This window comes from Cyprinodon variegatus, unplaced genomic scaffold, assembly GCF_000732505.1.
Source record: "Cyprinodon variegatus isolate N-32 unplaced genomic scaffold, C_variegatus-1.0 Scaffold281, whole genome shotgun sequence".
Taxonomy (NCBI): Eukaryota; Metazoa; Chordata; class Actinopteri; order Cyprinodontiformes; family Cyprinodontidae; genus Cyprinodon; species Cyprinodon variegatus.
The window spans coordinates 595,609-613,844 of record NW_015150734.1 but is presented as its reverse complement, the minus strand read 5'-3'; the positions used below and the strand labels follow the sequence as shown (position 1 = coordinate 613,844).

At 35.9% G+C, this 18,236-nt stretch overlaps 1 protein-coding gene across 2 annotated transcripts in view; it reads left to right on the top strand.

The window, feature by feature from the left end:
- The window catches only part of il1rapl1 (interleukin 1 receptor accessory protein like 1), a 288,146-nt gene that overhangs the window by 127,508 nt on the left and 142,402 nt on the right, over positions 1 to 18,236 (top strand). For both annotated transcript variants that reach the window (XM_015383288.1, XM_015383289.1), the window contains exon 3: positions 9,583 to 9,868. In XM_015383288.1, coding sequence (XP_015238774.1) covers positions 9,583 to 9,868 — 286 coding nt within the window. The remainder of the gene's footprint in view (positions 1 to 9,582; positions 9,869 to 18,236) is intronic.

Genomic DNA, 18,236 nt, shown 5'->3' with positions numbered 1-18,236 from the left:
TTCCATTTTTAAGAATGTTAAGTTTTTAAGCAGACTGCTTTCCGAAATATTAATGATCTAAGTTTGTATGAGGAACATGCAGTTTGGTTTTCCACTGTAACAACATACCGTACAATTGCATTAGAATGGCTCAAGCAGTACCCATATCTGTAAATCTTGATTTATTTATAGTTGTTGTCTTTTGCTTTATATCTGGTTTCACATTTATCCCCTTTTCTGCATCAGTCCAGCATAAAATGATGTTAGTGTTTACTGTAAGTCACTTGGATAAAACCATTTTTTTAAATGAATGTAATGAAAAAAAAACTGCAAGACCATGTGGTTATGTTATATGGAGGGCCAAAACTGAATGTCTGCATTCATGCATTCATATTTCATCAATGCATTCATCTATTTATGCATTCATTCATTTCTACATTTCTGTATGCGTTTCTGCCTCATTATCCAAATGAGGATCGGTAGTGCCTTCAGGCAGGCTTGAACTTCTACAGACAGTTTTCAAGGGTATTTGTCGTTTACTTCCACCACACAATCTGCTCCTGATAACCAGTGGAATAAGGTCAGTCTTTATTTACATTAGTTAGCAATGGCTCTAATTCAAAAAGCTTGGAAGCCTACCAACACTTACATACTGACAAAGTTGACTGTGTGCTGATACGTAAACGCGGCAATTTGGTGTACATGTATTAGGGCATTCACCAAAAAGTCGACTAGTGAACAAGCCGACTTAATTAAGTTAAGTACACTTTCATCTGGACAACTCAGAGGTTGTAATTCTGGACCCAGCCGGCCATGCAGCTGTGTAGCTGCTGTCCTATCGCGTCAGATTCCATCCAAAACGATTTTAAAATTGGAAAAAACCAAAAATCCCTCTGTTCATTTATGATCCTCTTTCTTGCTATCATCCACACTTTATTACATGATTCAGAGCTTAATCAAACAACAAGGCTGGTTTTGTACCATATTCATGCACCCCCACTTCACCCAGCAGGAAGCTGCCGCATTGCCTGAATGTTAACCCTGCACAATTTGCACAGATATACAGTGTCTCAGGAAACTGTAGTCGCATCAACTTTCGTATTTGTAACAAATGGTGAAAGGGGGAGGTGATGTATGCCGTAAAGCAGTCTGCACATTTTTAGTTGTTTGTGTGGCAGGGTTACTGCCACCCTCCTCAAAGTGTCTTGGTTCTGGTGAAAGTGATACCGATACCCCTCAGGCCATGATAGAGGTGTCATTCCACTAGTTGTAAGTCGACGTATAATCACAAAGGTTATGAAAATTTATAAAGGTTGAAAACGTATTAACATTTAAATGTCAATTGCTATTTTTTGTTTCTGTTACTGATTGAATAACATGTCAATTCTAAAAAAATATCTGACTCACATTGAAAAGAACGACTGAAGTGTTATCATTCTAAGATCTTAATTTTATAAAATTCTAAAAAGTATCATGACTAAAAGAAGACTCACGATGTGAACTGAACCATGTAGATGAAGTTAGGCATTTTGAAAAGAAAGGTTGTGTAAGCAGCATTTTTTAAGGTGAACTGTTCTGTTGGAGGAAGTGAGAGAAAGTACAACTTCAATGAGTGTTGAAAAGGGGAACTGAAGTTTAAATCTATTGTTAATTTGCTCTAATCAATACAAAGTCTAAGAAACTCACAGATATATATGTGTCCCCATTAATATCAGTTAAATGTTCACTAGCAATTAACAGAGAAAACCCACAATTTTGTTGCCATCTTCCAGTTTGGGGTATACCTCTTATTGGATTTCTGCACATTTCCTCAGCAATACCTCAGGGTATTTTGTGAACTACTTATTTAATACATATTCCAAATATTCATTGTATTCAACTTTAGTGTGGGCTTTGGAAGGCTGTAACAAAAGCTTTACGACAGCCGTTTATCTACTGCCACATCATTTGTAACGTTTTTTTGGAGTTATTTTACTGTTTAAGTGCAAACGTGTCCCAAGTTTCCTAGGTCCAGCTGTTAAACTGAGTTAAAGTTGATGTTGTAAATATAGATGTGCTACACTGTCTTTAATTTAATTTACCTTTTCATGGGTTTTTTCTTCATCTGTAATGTGTCCCAAAATCAGAATGGTTTAAATTCCTCAGTAACACCCCATGATTGATGTGATGATATGATATTACTTTTAATGATGACTGTACATAAACATTTAGGAAGAGATTCAAAGACTGAAAATGAAAAGCTTTTTTTTTTTTTGCATGTCCTGATGCACAGAAGACGCCAATTTACCACAGCACATCCAATAATTTCACCTTGTGAGTTTATCATTAATGATCAGAAGAGATACAGTAGAATACCTCCAGAGTGCTAAGAGATATACAAGAGAAACAATGCAAAAGTAATGTTCCCAAAAGGCTCATGGGAAGATGAAAACAGAGGAGAGGAAAGGAAAGCAGCAGTTGAAAGAAGTGACATAATGCCCATTCCATGATTGGAAGTTTGGCTTTGGTGGGTGTACATTTCTTCCAGTGACTCCTCAAGTGTGTGTGTGTGGGACTAAATTTATTCAAGCTCTAGGGTATGTATTTATTGGCTTGGTTTAGTGTCACACAGTGACGGACAGGTCTGTCCTGCCACTGAATCTAATAAGGTTTCTGCGATGCTCACGCGCCTGCACATTTTCCAGAATTATGATATCCCCACCTTGGAGTTTCTGTGCACCAACTGCACTCTACCTATACCCTATATATCATGTGATGTAGCAATCACAGGTAAAAAAGCGTTGCAGCCCACAGCGCTGCAGTAGGAATTTTAAGGCCGACAGCTATATGGGAATGTGTTCGTAGGGATACATTTTTTCCACAGTATGGGCTTGTTGGACGGGTGAGCAGAATTGCTATAAATCCTTAACGTCCCAGAAATCCAGGATAAAAAAGTGTAAGCTCCTGTATTTGTGTGTAGTTTTATGCAAGCTGTCAGTAGCAGAGAGAGTGAAAGGTGGGGACTGCAGTATTCCTGCAGCGGGAAGCATTGATTTTCTTGCCTAGCATGGGGATGTGGGAAATGTCAGCCTCTAATTGAGTTGATAAAACCGTTTTGAGTCTCAGACGTAAATATGCCCCCCCTAAAATGCACACTTATGCCCGCACACAGACACACACCAAATGCCACTGCCATAGACAATACCCTTGGGATGCCTGTAAGAAATGAAAGCTCTTCTTATTTGTGTGTGTGTTTACATGTTTAACTAAAAAGTGCATGCTGAGTGGCTTTGTCGGACTGCGGACCTCTGCCAGTGGAAGTAAATGATTGGCTTGCTAGCCTATTGAATTAAATCTTTTTAGTTTTGAATTAGCAGAAAAACCTGCTAAGATAAACAGTTGTTTTTCCCTTAAAGATAAAAATAGAGATGTTGAAGAGTGATGCAGAGGTCATCTCCATTAGTAGAACAAGTGAATAAAGAGAAGGGTGAATGAAAACTCTGATGTCCCTGCTGATTAGAAGATTGATATGCTGAGAGGACAGAGGAATTACCTGATGCTATTCACCTTAAAGTTAGAGGAGAATTTATGGTCTTTAGTTCACTGTTTCTTTGAGGACAAGTTATTTTTTTTTCTATAATAGTAAAACGTTGTGTAAAGAGATCTTGCGATAACAATATTTAACATTTTCATGCGTCAGCATTTTGAAAAGTAGAGGATGAACACAAGTTAAAGATATATTTGTGAACTCAAATATAGTATGAAAATTAATACCATTATCCACTAAAGACACTAAAGGTGGTATCTGATTCACAAGTTCCTTTTCGAAGCTGGACTATAGTTGATTTTTCTTATCTAAATTTTTGATGATTTAGTATTTGTGAAATATGTATCAGACTGCTTATAGTTATATGTATTTAAAAGAGATTTAGGCTGTAATAATTGTATATGTTGCATTTTCTTCTAAACAAAACAAAAATGTTATCTATTGTTGCTTACATGTGAACACAACATTATTGTATGCTGCGAGCTGGATACATTGTTGCATTCCACTAATGACAATGTATATTTTATTTTATCTATATTTATATATTTTTATTTTAAAAACATGCAAGATAGTGAATGCACATTACAACACTAGTGGTGATTATTAAGCAGTAGGGCTGTGATGAAACTTGTTTGACCATATTTAATGTTAGGATATGAAAACACATTAAAAGTCTTCAACATGTTTAAGACTCTTATTTTGAAGGAAAAAATGAAGTAGTTCTCGAGTTGTTGCACTGTTTTGTTGAATCTGATCAATAAAGATCTTACTGCTCTGCCCAACAGTGTCATGGCCTGCCATTTTGGACTTTTTGGTTGTGTGTAAGTTTTCATTTTGGGATCTTGGTAATGCTTTATTTTATGTTATTCTGTATTGTCAAGATTTATATAATTTTCAAATTCCTAGTTTCACTCTTCCTAGTTATTTCTTTTGACCATTTTTATTATTGTTTATTTCTTGGTCAAATTTCAGTTAGTTATGCTTTCTTTTATATTTAGGGTATGTTGCTATGGCTTCAGTTATCTCCAGTCCCTTCTCTTATCTTTTGCTTTTCCCCTTGGTTAGTCCTTATTTTGTAGTCATTAGTTTTATTCCCCTTTAGCCTTATTTAACTTCTTTTCTAGTTACAATAAAACCCTGTTTTCCTTGGTTAGTCTTTGTTGCTGCCTAGTGGCCTTTTTCTTTCCCCTTAACACCTTTCTAGCTGCTTCTGCCCACACCTGCTCCCAATTAACTGATTACTGCACTCTTTGTTCTATCTCCCATATATACTCCTCCTCTGCAGTTCCTTAGTGCTGCATTCTCTTCATTTATTCCTGTATGTTTCTCCCAAGCTTCTGTAGATTTTGGTTCCTGAGTTCCCAGGCTGTTATTTCTGGATGTATTTATTTTGTACCATGCACTTCACTATTAAAACAGCAAGAACTATTTCTGCCTCCTCTACTCTGCATTTGCGTTCCTAAAAACAACCACCAAGCCTGACACACAGCAATTAAGAAATAAAATATTATTTTTTAAGATGTTTATATAGAGGCAAACAATTTAAGTTAAAACACTGAATTTCTTTTAGGGATCAATCAAATATTTTTTATTGCATATGATTTTACATAAAGCACTAAATCAAGGAGATAGTCATAATATTTTGTGTCATATTTGTCTGAATGCCATTTTTATCTTGTCCAAAATGCATAATGTGGTGACTAAACCCAAACTGCATTATACTACGTCTGACGTCCTTTCTTAATTTAAAAAAGTTTGAGATTTGTGGAACCCTCTTAAAAATTATAAACAAAAGAGATCACATTCTATACTTTCCCAATAATCCTGCAAAGATCTTCTCTTCTTATTATAATAAGTTAAATGTATTATTCTGTACAATTAGCTGAACATATTCATATCCTATTGCATGCATATTTTTTGATACACTTCTTTTTTGAAATTATTGTAATAAACATTCAAAAATATTTTGTCTTCCCTAATAAAAAATATTGCTGATAGTGTTCAACTGTTGGTTAAGCTAAAAACATTAAAGCTGTATAAAATGAACACATAACCTATATATATTTGCATCTACAGGGCCCTGATTTTTATATAAATGAGGACAATGACACAGAGTTTCATACATAATGCTACACCCACTGCCACACACATGCAAAACTACTTTCAGTTTCTTTCACATTCTTATGTGTGAAAGTGCACACAAACACACACGCAAACACTTGTGGCAAAGCTGATGGTAATTACTGACATAATTAGGCAGACAACCATTCATGTAGGGAATGCACACTCATGAAAACAGACGCACACACTCACTCTTACACACACATTATACCTCCCTGGTAATTAACAGTATTAATTACTAGCATAGCCGTCCCTGTGAGGCTCTGTATCACTCACAGACGGCACGCAGTGGGGTTCTTATTACTTTATCTCACCACAGCATTGCCTCCTCTGTCTCCCTCTCCTAGTCTCTGGTTACACAAACTCTCTGACACACACCTGCTGGATAAACAAATGCTAGGTAATTAGTCGGAGAGTGATTGCTGGCCGTGGGTTAAAATCTAGTTGCTTAGGATGTGAAGGAGATATGTTTACAAAAAAAAAGCAGGTCATTAAGCCGTTATGTAAAGAGCCAGAGTCTTTTTAACCACTGTAGCTTTTTTATCCATATTTTTGTTATGCTGATGCAGCCAAAGTTTCAAATTCTTTCTCATTTCTGTTGTATCAGCCACTTTTCTTTCATTGTGATACATGCAGCCCTCTAAGCAAACACGTTGGGGAAACTTTCTCAACATAATTGCTGAGCTGTGTACCATCAAAAGTAGACATCTTGCTCAAGAGTCTGCATGGCATAATTCCCATTCAGAGTTTGTTTTGCATACTGTTCTGAGTTGTTGTATCTCCACCGAAGTTAAAGTTGCCTGTCACCACCTTTGAGGATATTGTACAGTTAAATTCTAAGTGTCACAGTGCCTGCATGTTGAATTGTGGATGTAAGTGTGTAAGCCTCTCTGCCGAGGTAAATATACTGTATGTTATACTGAGTTTACAGCGAAAGTTAAGATTGCAGGTGTGTTTTGCACATCATTATACAGTGCAACTGCGGTCCTCCTAATATGACACTGAATATGTTCATATAGAGTTAAGAGTTCTTTATAACATCATGTCATGATATGAAATGGCTTAATAAGATTAAACTATTTAGCATCCTTTCTACTTACTGATATGGAGGTTTTAGAAATCTAATCATTAAGAAATAAAAAATAATGGGTAATTTTTTTAATTTAACTGTAACCTTAAAATACTTCAGCAATTATCTGGCTATTTAGAAAGAAGTATAAAAATAAAAGCTACCACTTGCTGAATGGAGAAGAAATTCATAATTTAACTTTATTGATCTCAAACTGGAGAAACTTACCTCTTCATTTAACCCATCCCTTTGGGGAGCATTAGGCTGCCATTGTGTGGCGCCCAGGGAGCACTGTGGGGTTAAGGGTTTTGCTCAGGAACCCAGAGTGCTCTAACCACTAGGCCAACACTCCCACTTCATTTGTGAACGTAGCCTTAGATTTGATTTACTCACAAGCCCTGGATGACGGTAGGGCTGGACAATATGGCCAAAACTTATATCACGATATATTCCTTGATTCCAGTTTATACAATATAATTCAGGTATCTATATAAACGATAGAGGAGCTGGCAGAAAAGCCTACAACAAAATTTTGTAAAAATTTCTTAACATCATTATGCCAAGTCCATGAAACTCCTCTAAGATCACATTGGAGAAAATAAGGATTTCTTTCTCCTAATGATTTTCTTTATAATTGTGTCCTATATTTTTCTGTGATTGACTGTGATCCATTTAAGAAGAAAAACACACTAAGCCTGTAAAATATGGCTGTGTCTGAATGTCCGCCTTAACCACTATATAGGGCACTATATAGTCAGTGTTGGGAAAGTTCTCTTTCTACGTGAACTAGTTCAAAGTTCAGTTCACACATTTTAAAATGAACTAGTTCAGTTCATAGTTCATAATTCAAAATTTTGAACTAAGTTCACAGTTCCAAAAAATGAACTAGTTCATAGATCTTCTTTTTTTTCATATATCGCTCAATTACACCATAGCCTACTTTAGAACCACAGACAGCAATTATTTTATCAGTTGTAACACTGAAACTGTGCGTCAGATTTCATCTTCATATCCAGTTTTGAATCCTGGTAGCTGGTGTTGCCAGATTGGGTGTTTTTCCCGCTACATATTAAGGCCTGTTTACGGTGTGATTTAGCCGGGGTTTCGCCTGGAGGGCTCTATAGAAATCTGGCAACCTAACGAACGAAGTTGAACTGAGAGAGTGTGCCGTTTACAGACACCAGAATGAACGAGTTCACAATAACGTTCATCAGGCAGTAATGCAGTACGTTCAGTTCACGTTCGCCCAAAATATGAACGAGTTCATGAACTTTCGTTCAATGAGCGCGTTCAGGCACAACACTGTCTTGCTGTCGCCTACGGTGGTTGCTACCTGAAAGTAGTGACAAATAACAAAGATAGCGCAGGCACCGTGTGGGGAGGCAGAGTTACATGACCAACAAGGTGTGAAAAGTGGTGATCATTTGTCCAAACGACCAGTTAACTGAGTTTACTACCACTTTAAAGTCCCCACTCTATATAGTGATTAAGGGATTTAAGGGTTAGGGTTGACATTCAGACACAAATCCTAATAATAAACTAGCTAAACAAACACCAGCTCTGAAACTACGGGGTTAAGTTCCCCAGTTAATTCCTCAAACATTACTTACTGTAGGGCGTTCTATTTATTTATTTTGAACATTCTACATGCTACAGTCAGATGCTAAAGTCTGAGCCATGTGTGAGGACGGCTGCTGGCTACAAGTAAATCAAACAGGGACGTTTTGTCATCCTAGGTGCCCAATTGTAGTTAAAATGTATTGTGTTGAAGCACAAGCTGCACTGCCTATAGTTGCAGAGCATGGGCTTCTTGTCTGTGGTGTATGTCATCGCACACCTAGCCAATGTGCTGCGGCTCTTTTGGCTTGAATTACAGTACCTGTTGCCCGACCATCAGTCACTGACATACACTGTAACCACAGACTGGAGCGTATATTGTAAATGTCTTTAAATGTGATATTGCCATCACTGAATAAAATTTGATTGCAATATATATATATATATATATATATATATATATATATATATATATTGAATTATTGTCCAGCCAAAAAAGAGTGTTTGAGAAAGGGAGAACTGTTTTTAATTTGACCAGCTAAACAACCAGGGGCTACCATGAGCTTCATTCATAAGTAGTTTTGTCCAAGCCCAAGTTAAGTCTCAAATCTTTTATGGACAAGTCACTTTGATTAATACCATTACTAGAAAATGCAACAAACATAAAAAGGTTGTAACTGACCATGAGAAACTTCCCTGGTCAATAAATGAGTCACTTTATCAGAGCTTTGTTTGTGGTTTGATCTCTCTAAATATTTTTTTGCAGGGAAATTTGAATGAAAAACAGACAATTACTAGTTCTTATAACTGGCATGTTTTGTTAAAGGTATAGTGTAGGATGTTCTTTTTCCAGGTGGATCATCATAATAAGTGGTCCTCCTAATTGTCAATCATTCTTGAGATATGTTCACATAAGGCCGTCCTACGTGTCCCTCCACATTTTGACTTACCGGTGGTGAATCTAACATAGTTGAAAAGTTGCAATTCTTCTTTTGGAAACTAAGCCCGTTTGAGTGATGCAAACAGCAACTTTTAAACAGAGCGTGCACGAGGAGAAATGGGCTTGTGTATATTCTCGCATGCGTTTAATATGTGTTCCGTCTCAGGAGCAGGCACAGGGTTGTGCATGAAGAGGGCGGTTCTTTTCAAAAATTCGCAAAATACCTTTAAGGAAAATACAACTTATGTACTGTACACTGTGTAACGTCACTGGGAGACGTTTTTTGAAGTCTTTTTTTTGTTGTTGTTCACAATTGTTCTGTGCTTCATATTCATGCCAAATCCTGTGCATCTACAACTAATACATTTTTTTTTTCTTTTTGTTTTTCAGTGGACGGCTGCACAGATTGGTCAGTGGATTACCTGAAGTACCAGGTGCTTCAAGGAGAGCCGGTGCGTCTGAAGTGTGCTCTGTTCTATGGTTACATCCGAGCCAACTACAGCCAGGCACAGAGTGTGGGCCTCAGCCTCATGTGGTACCGGAGCTCTGGCCTCGGACACAGCGACTTTGAGGAGCCAATCTCTTTTGATGGTGTGCGCATGAGCAAAGAGGAGGACGCCATCTGGTTCAGACCTGCTGACCTTCAAGATGTGGGCCTTTACTCATGTGTTTTAAGGTAGGACTTCCAAGTGGAAATTCTTAAAAATGTGCTAATTTGTGTAAAATTTAAGAGATTAATTAATTACTGCTTTCTGATGAAAAATGTTAAATAATCTTTGGTTATTTAACAAAAGCATAAAGATTAGAACTTTGAAATTATTAGACTGAAGGCAAGCCCAAGAACATGTCTACCAGATAAATGGCATAAAGGTATTTCTGATAACTTGTTTTAAAAAAAGCATTAGGTCACCTAACCAATCCATTTGTCCTCAGAATATTACATTTCTGAGGGACATTATTTACTTTCAATAATATTTTTAGTGTAGAAAATTGTGTTAAAAGTTTGGAATATCGTTGCTAATAACCTGTGTTATTAAGCCTAAGCAAAGAGTTTTAGATTAAGTCAGCCTTTAAAAGAACACAAAAAAATGATAAAATTTCTAATTATTAAAAAAAAGTTGCAATATTGTTTCAATAAAACATTACACGTCTGATGCTCAGGAAGTCAGCATGTATAAAACCACTGCAAAGCAATGATTGATCTATTATTGATCTTGATTGATCTGCAAAGCAATGATTGATCTTTCAGAAAAAACATTTGTTATTTTTATTTTTGTGTGTATATATATATATATATATATATATATATATATATATATATATATATATATATTTTTTTTTTTTTTTTTTTTTTTTTTTTTTTTTTTTTTTTGCACTTGAGATACTTAAGTCCAATATATGTAAAGTCCAATATAAATTACATTAATCATTTTTGCAATTATTAATGTTAAATCATTATTACCATTATTACCTCTAACTCTTTGACTGCTAACAGCATATTAGCAATTTGCCCTTACAATGGGGCCAAAAAAAGTGAATGAAAAAATGAGAAAGAAAAATACACTAGGATATCAAAATGTAGGATTTTTAAAGGATTTATTTGTAAATTCTGGTAGAAAATAACTATATTGTCAATAACAAAAGTTCAACACAATACTTTGTGGCATAACCTTTGTTGTCATGGCAGAGATTACATTGTTTAACAGGTCTACACACTCTGTAGCTGATTTTTGTCCCATTACTCCATGAAGATCCGTCTGGACAACACAAATTTTTAACTCCTTGCAGAAGTTTTTTATTGGGTTGATGTCTGGAAACTGAATGTGTCATTGCAATTGTTTTGTTTTTTTTTCCAGTAAAGTTCCTTTGAAATTGTTAATGATTGGTGTGTATAATAATTTTTTTGTATTTTGTATATATTTTTTTTAGTGTAAAATGTCTTAGAAGAGAACAATAATTTAAGGTTCACTGTTTTTGTGCCATTTTAGTGAAATAAGCTCAAGCAGAAAGTGAAATTGTTTGTGCTAATTGGGCAATTATGAGCAAAATTAAAAGTGTTTGTCGTTTTTATTAAAACTTGATAGTTTTTCAACAGTTTTTGTTTTAATCAGGTTGGAAGTTAAGTTTTCAATCCATCTTTTGGCTAAACCAGCCAAAATAATTTGGCAGTGTTCTTACACAGTCTATATTTGTACAAGGAGAAACCAATATAAATTAGTCACAATAGCCAAAATACTTGTTAAGTATTATCGCAACTTTCAAAGGTCTTGCTCGAACTAACAACCTCTTACAGCTGACGCTACAAGCAATGGTAACTGCTCATCAAAAAGCAATACTACTTAACACTAATGTGACTACTTTAACCAGTGGCTTGCTCAGATTTTCATCATTGCCTTGTTGGATCTAACAAAAATAGTTTTAACTAACTTGATTGGTTGTTTTTCCAACCGATCTATTCTTAGAATATATCCAAGCTCTATCCAACTAACAGCAACTCTCATACAAACTCCCACATCTTGACTGAGTAATGAGGCTGTTTAAATGCCTCTCGAAGTTCTTGCGCGGTCTGAACCACTTCCTGAAGCGGTCACATGGTATCACGGTAAAGAGATCTGAGTCAGGTATAGAGACCTGAAAATATTTTAAATGTGAGTCTAACTATTGCAATTTAAATGAGGATATTGACACATCTTAAATGTATTTATTTTACTTCTTTGTTTTAGGTTTTATATGCACTCTATAAGAAATGATGAGGTGAATATCTGAAGTCAAAACAGAAAGTGCTCCTGATACACGAATACTATTGTTTTCACTAACCAAATGTGTTTTGCAGAAAATCAAATTGCATTTCTGTTCACAAGACCTTTGCTTGAACAATTAACTACTTTAAACGCTCCTTACAAATTTTACAGGTGTTATCTAAAAATACATTTGTTGAAAAGCTGACTGTTATCTTGGACTCTTATGAGTTTTTTTTTTTTACCTTGTTTTATGGTAGTAACCTAACATCGTCTGTTGTCACTAACTTTAAAATACAGCTCTGTAAAGATCTTCTTTTGCAAATTTATGTACTGACAAGACATAATTTTTTTTTTTAGGTTTCCAAATGATAAAACTACAACACTTCTATACTTTTATATTTAATGGGCTGTGTAAGCTAAGTTAAATATGCCTTTAATTATTGATGTTTTCTTTTAAAAATATGCACCCTTATTCAAATGTTAGGTTGGAAGAGCAGGAAATATTATAATTCTGTGCATTGCTGCACTTTTAAAAAGTGTCTACCGCTCTGTGTTTTTCCATCTGTTTTTGATGAGCTAGAGGGATTCCTCTTAGATAACCTTATCAGAGCACTGTGAGACATTTGCCTCTCAGCTGAAATAAATTACTCTGTTTGAGAACCATTTAAGAAAACATGGAGGCAAATATGTAAAACCTGTCCCTGAAAACTGCAAACAGTAGACACATTTTAGACCAAGTGTTTCATACACCACAGATCTTCCCATTGTTAACCAGTGAACACTTCTGTAATTTTTATCATAGGCTACAACAGCAAGATAAAGGAAAGAAAACGTCCAGAAAATCACACTTGTAATGTTAAAAATGGATGATTTTGAACTTTTCATAAAAAAGTATTTGATCACAGAATGAACAGCAAAAATTCCTGGTCTAACAGATGTGTAAGTTTGTCATTAGAAATAAGCATAATATTAATAATAAGCATTTAATTGATTTGATATATTTTTTTGCCTGACGCTGCAGCAAGACCACAGTAAATATAGAGAAAAATAAAATTGCAATTTTAAAATAGTTAACTAAAGACAGCTACTGTATATTTGCTTAAAAAACTATCTACATTTAGACATCTATTATATTTGTGTGTATAATAGAAATGCATATATCACTGCAGGTAATTAAAAGATAACAAATAAACATTAAATACATCAAGATAAGCAACAAACCTAGTTCCTCTCCCCTCAATATACTCAACCATTACTCCTAAATATTTCTTGATGCCAAAAAAATTTAAAGTGGAAACAGTTTTTAGCTGTTATAAAGTCATAGGAGTTGTTTTGGTTTCACTTCCAGGTTTGTTGGGGACTTTTATTGCATGACCTTGGCAGGCTCCTTATAGCTCCTCTTTGCTTCGCACTGCAGAGCCGGGGGAAGTGTTATTTTAGGGTTACTTGTATAAATCACATTGTTTCACTCACTCCATCAATCAGAATCCATGTGTCTACAAAGGGAGAACACAGAGATGTTGAAGGAAAGTATGGACAAAATTTGAGGTACTAACAAGACTAAGATACAGGGCAATGGGCATCCAGCTTGATGAGACAAACAACAATTAATGGAAGAAACTTAACATGACCGTCAAAGTCAATGTATGATCTCCTTGCTAGATTCCACATTGCAGATAATCAATGTTCAAGAGAAAGGTGAGGGTTTAACCAAAAAACACACAGAAACCCTGTTGCTATACTCATAAAGAATCCTGAAATTAAAAGAAGCTCTTAGTGGTGTCATTGTAGGAAAATAGAATTTCTTAGATTCTAAGAATTTTCTTAAATTTTATCTCAGTAGGATAAGAACCTCAGGCCTTAAGAGAACTCCTAAAGTGAAATGCCCGGACTGGCAATCCTCTTTTTCCTAAGGAGAGAAGATGACAGAAACAGAGACCAGATTGCGTATTCCATCACATTAACAGTGGAGGAAATGAACACATAGACTTCTTGAAAATACAATTATTAATAAGGAGATGATGCTAGTTTCTACAGAGCCCTTTGCAGCTGTTGAAGAATGAAGTTCTGTACTTTGGTCCAGCTACAATAGCACCAGTGTATTTGTCTCAGAGCTGAAGCCTTGTAGAGTTAGAGCCTGCAGCAATGGATACTAAAAGAAGTTATGTGATTCAACCACTAGGTCCAGTGTGTCAATAGAAGTAGTTCAATAGAAAAAGCTCTGGTAGGCCTTTATGCCATAGAGTTGCAAAAATACTATCACCTGACCTCAGATAAATCAACACGAAAACCTATTACATGTTTTGCATCATAACCATACAATTCCATTTATGGTTTAACCTTGTTTGCCCTCCAATTTCTATTTTGTTCATACAAGATGGCTTGTAGATTTGTGAATGGAATGGATCCTAGAGTATTTTTAGGTGCAGAATTCTTTTCGGTCAGTAGGTGTTGAGAAAGACAAAGAAAACCATTTCTAGCAACAATGTTATCAAGTTTAAATGTGAGCTTTGTTGGAATTAGGTTTTGCAAATGACCAATAGAATTTGGTCTCACTGCTCCTTTAAAGACAAAATGGGATGGAAATTGGTGACTGGCAGGGATTGAATAGTTCCAAAATGCAAAAAAAAAAAAAAGTATGAGAGCAATGCATTTTAAAGCACTGGGATCAGAGTTAGATTTGCTTGGATAGCAATGATGGAATTCCCATTGGATCATTGTGGGGATGACCAAACTGTAAATGAGGTATGTAGAAAAGACAAGGAAGGTAAAAACGTAGAAAAGGCGGGAACCAAAACACCAACAACGGAAGACAGATTTAGAGAATTCATCTTTTATATCAAACCTTCATGAAAAATTCTTTAGATAGCCTTGCAAAGTCATATCCCGTCTTATTTTTATTGACAGTTTGTATGTTTTTACAATATAGTTTTTTGCTTGTGCTGTACCTTAAGCTTCTTGTTTTTCATTAAAGGATGGTCTGATGGTTGTTTATCCAGTTCATATTCAAATGATTGGCTCTCACTGTAGCCATCCCCAAGAATAAACTAAAAAAACAGAGCTTAGGGAAGTCACCTCACACTGTGTTTTTGTCTTCAATATAATTCTTCTAGACTTTGAGTCTGAAGCTGTCAAGAGTCACAGCTGCCACTCTGGTTTATGGGGCAACTGCTCTGCCAAATAATGTTGAAGAATCCTTTAAAAATATTCCTGCCTTTGAATTATGTGGATCATCACCAAAATTTAACAGACTGTTCCTTGGATAGAGATGCACCTCTGGTAGAAATATTACAATCCATTCCTAGCTATTTAACTTACCCTATACACAGACAACAAACAGACAAACAAACACACACACACAAAGTTTGTGTGTGTGTAACAAACGAAGAAGAGTCACAATATACAGATTTCAAAGATCAGTGTTATGTATTATTTTATACAAATCTCTTGTGTTTGTTATGAGGCTTTCCCAGAGACAAAGATTGTTTGTTTATGGATTGTTAATGGAGTACACGTTATCCTAAGTCAGGGGTCGGCAACCCAAACTGCTCAAAGAGCCATATTGGGCCAAAAAATAAACAAAAAAATCTGTCTAGAGCCGCAAAAATATAAAAGGCTTATATATGCCTCGTATGGTAACACGGGCTCTAAGCGTATTATCCTACTATAGAAAAGGACAATGTGGGCTTAAATATATAATAAACATCAGAAAATCCACAAGGGGGACGCTAAAGAGCCACATGCAGCTCCGGAGCCGTGGGTTGCTGACCCCCGCCCTAAGTCACTTGTGGATCTGCTGATGAATCAGATACATTTGTTATTTTGGTAATGATGACTGTATTATAATTTCCCTTAAAATATGATAATATTATTTCAATCTGAAAAACTCACACAAAGAGAAAAGACATTTAGGAGAAATTTATTGATACAATTTCTTTGTCTTTATAGCTCAGACCTCGGCAGGAAATATAGCGTTTAATTTGATAGATATACATGACAGGAGCAAAGAATAGGGCTGTTTCCCCCCCAGGCCTGAAACTGGTGGTGGATTGGAGATAGATGAAGTTGGTCAGTCTGTAGACTGCTAGTTAGCGAGACGGGATTCTGAGTTTTATGGGGAGATCCAGTGGATTGCGTGAGCTTACTAGAGCTTCACTCAGGGACCTGGTAGATGGAAGTCCAGTTGGATAACCCAGGTTGAGAGAATCTGTGCATGATGAGCAAGCATGAAGCGACAGTGGAGAGGAAAAAGCAATTAGATTCTTCAGTTGAACTTCCGCCTAGGCTCCATGTCTCAAGTACAATTATCATACATTTCTCGCCTCGCAACACCGTGGAAATTCCATAGGACTTCAAACACTATACGTACGGTATAGTAGGCTGCATGCTATGTATATGTTTTTTCTCTAGATGTTGAATGGTGGAGGATCATTGCTGTCAAAGGGATTTCTTTGGGAAGTCTCCTGGCACTTTTCATCAAGATATGTGTCACATAGCTCTCCTTTCTCTAGTGTAATTTAATTTCCTAATTTCTAGTTTTGTTTACAGTTGATTTACTATATTTTTTATGTGTCATTTATGTCTATTGTGAGAGTATTTTTTTAGAGTTTGTCAATGTGTTTTTCGTCTTTCAAGAGACTCAAAAGCAAACTGATTGCTAAAATGTTTGTGCATTGCATGTGGTGTTTGGGCTTTTTGTGTGAGTGCTTATCTTTGTCCTTTTGTATCTGGAAATTGAAGTCTAATTGCAAGTTTTCATGTGAAGGTGACTTCATTTACATAGTTATCTCAATGTGTTTTCCGTGAATTTATTATTTTTCTGTCTCTTATTTCAGTCACCATGCCACACATTAGGATCTGTAACACTTCTTCAGATCCATCCATTTTTTCTCCTTCACTGCCTTTGTCATTATAACATTCTCTCTATGCTTCACCTGATAGATTATTTTATACAAATTCTGCTAATGAGTCAGTGTTTTAGAGTGGGTGAAACCATGCGTATTTCCTTCCTATCATTACATTATCTCACATGTTGGGTAATAATGTGTGAAGAATTAAGGCTCCTGCTAAGAGCGAACCAATATCCAAAGCATTCACAGTCAAATAGAATATTGCAGATGCAAAAGACAGCAGAGGACTGAGAACCAAGCCCCCAGCTGTCTGTCAATCAAACAGCATCACTGACACCTTCCCACAATTCTATAGGGAACCTGCTATGCATAATTGAATAATACATTTAATATGATGCCCGATAGCAGTTAATTGGTCCAGTTACATGCTGATCTTTTTGTCTGCTTCTCACCACACTACTTGTGATTTTCTCTTTCATTTTTTTTTTCTTACCTTTATGATCACATAGGCGATAAACTTAAGGAATTAGAATCCATTGTTTTTAGAGGAATTGATTGTTTCTCTTAAGGGTTTCAGGTATCTCCCTTTTTTAAGTACATAAAGCACTGGGACCTCAAGGACAAGTATGCAGTCCTAACAATCCTAATTCTAGATTAACTGAACAAAAATAATAATAATCAATCTTTATTGATCTCACATTGGAGAAATGTGTCTCTGCATTTAACCCATCCCTTTGGGCAGCAGTGGAGCAGGGTTTTACTCAGGAACCTAGAGTGAAGGCTGTGGGGATCGAACCGGGTACTTGCAGTGTTCTCAGAACACAAGCACACTGCTCTATCCCACTTGGCCAAAACTCCACTCTAATTTCAATAGCAGAGTTTCTTTAAGATACAGTAGAGAAAACTTTCTCTGAGGCCTCTTATGGGTGCAATTTTTAGTATAGCTGGTTTAAAAGAGCATTTACAAAAAGATCCCTGAACTAGAAAGAAACTAAAGAAATGTTCATCAAATCATTAGTGCACTTTTGAAAAGTAAATGATCCACTCTAATATGGGGGGGAGTGGCGGCCTAGTGGTTAGGGCATAGAGCTTGGAATCCTGCGATTCTGAGCTTGAGCCCCACTCCCACAGACTGCCACTCTGGGTACCCAGGTAAGACTCTTAACCCCACACTGCTCCCCAGGCTCCCCACGATGGCAGCCTTCTGCTACCCAAGGGGACAGGTTAAATGTACAGTAGAGGTAAATTTCTCCAATGTGAGATCAATAAAGTTCAATTATTATTATATTGCATCCTCCCATTGCATTTTTTAAAGCAAGATTTGTTGTTCTGTTATTATTCTCCTCATGTTTTTTTCTCTTTATTTATTCTTTTTTTTTTTTATTCCTTACACTTTTAAAACAAATGTTACTCGTTACTCTTGGCTTCTATTTAATGTTTATAAATATTTATT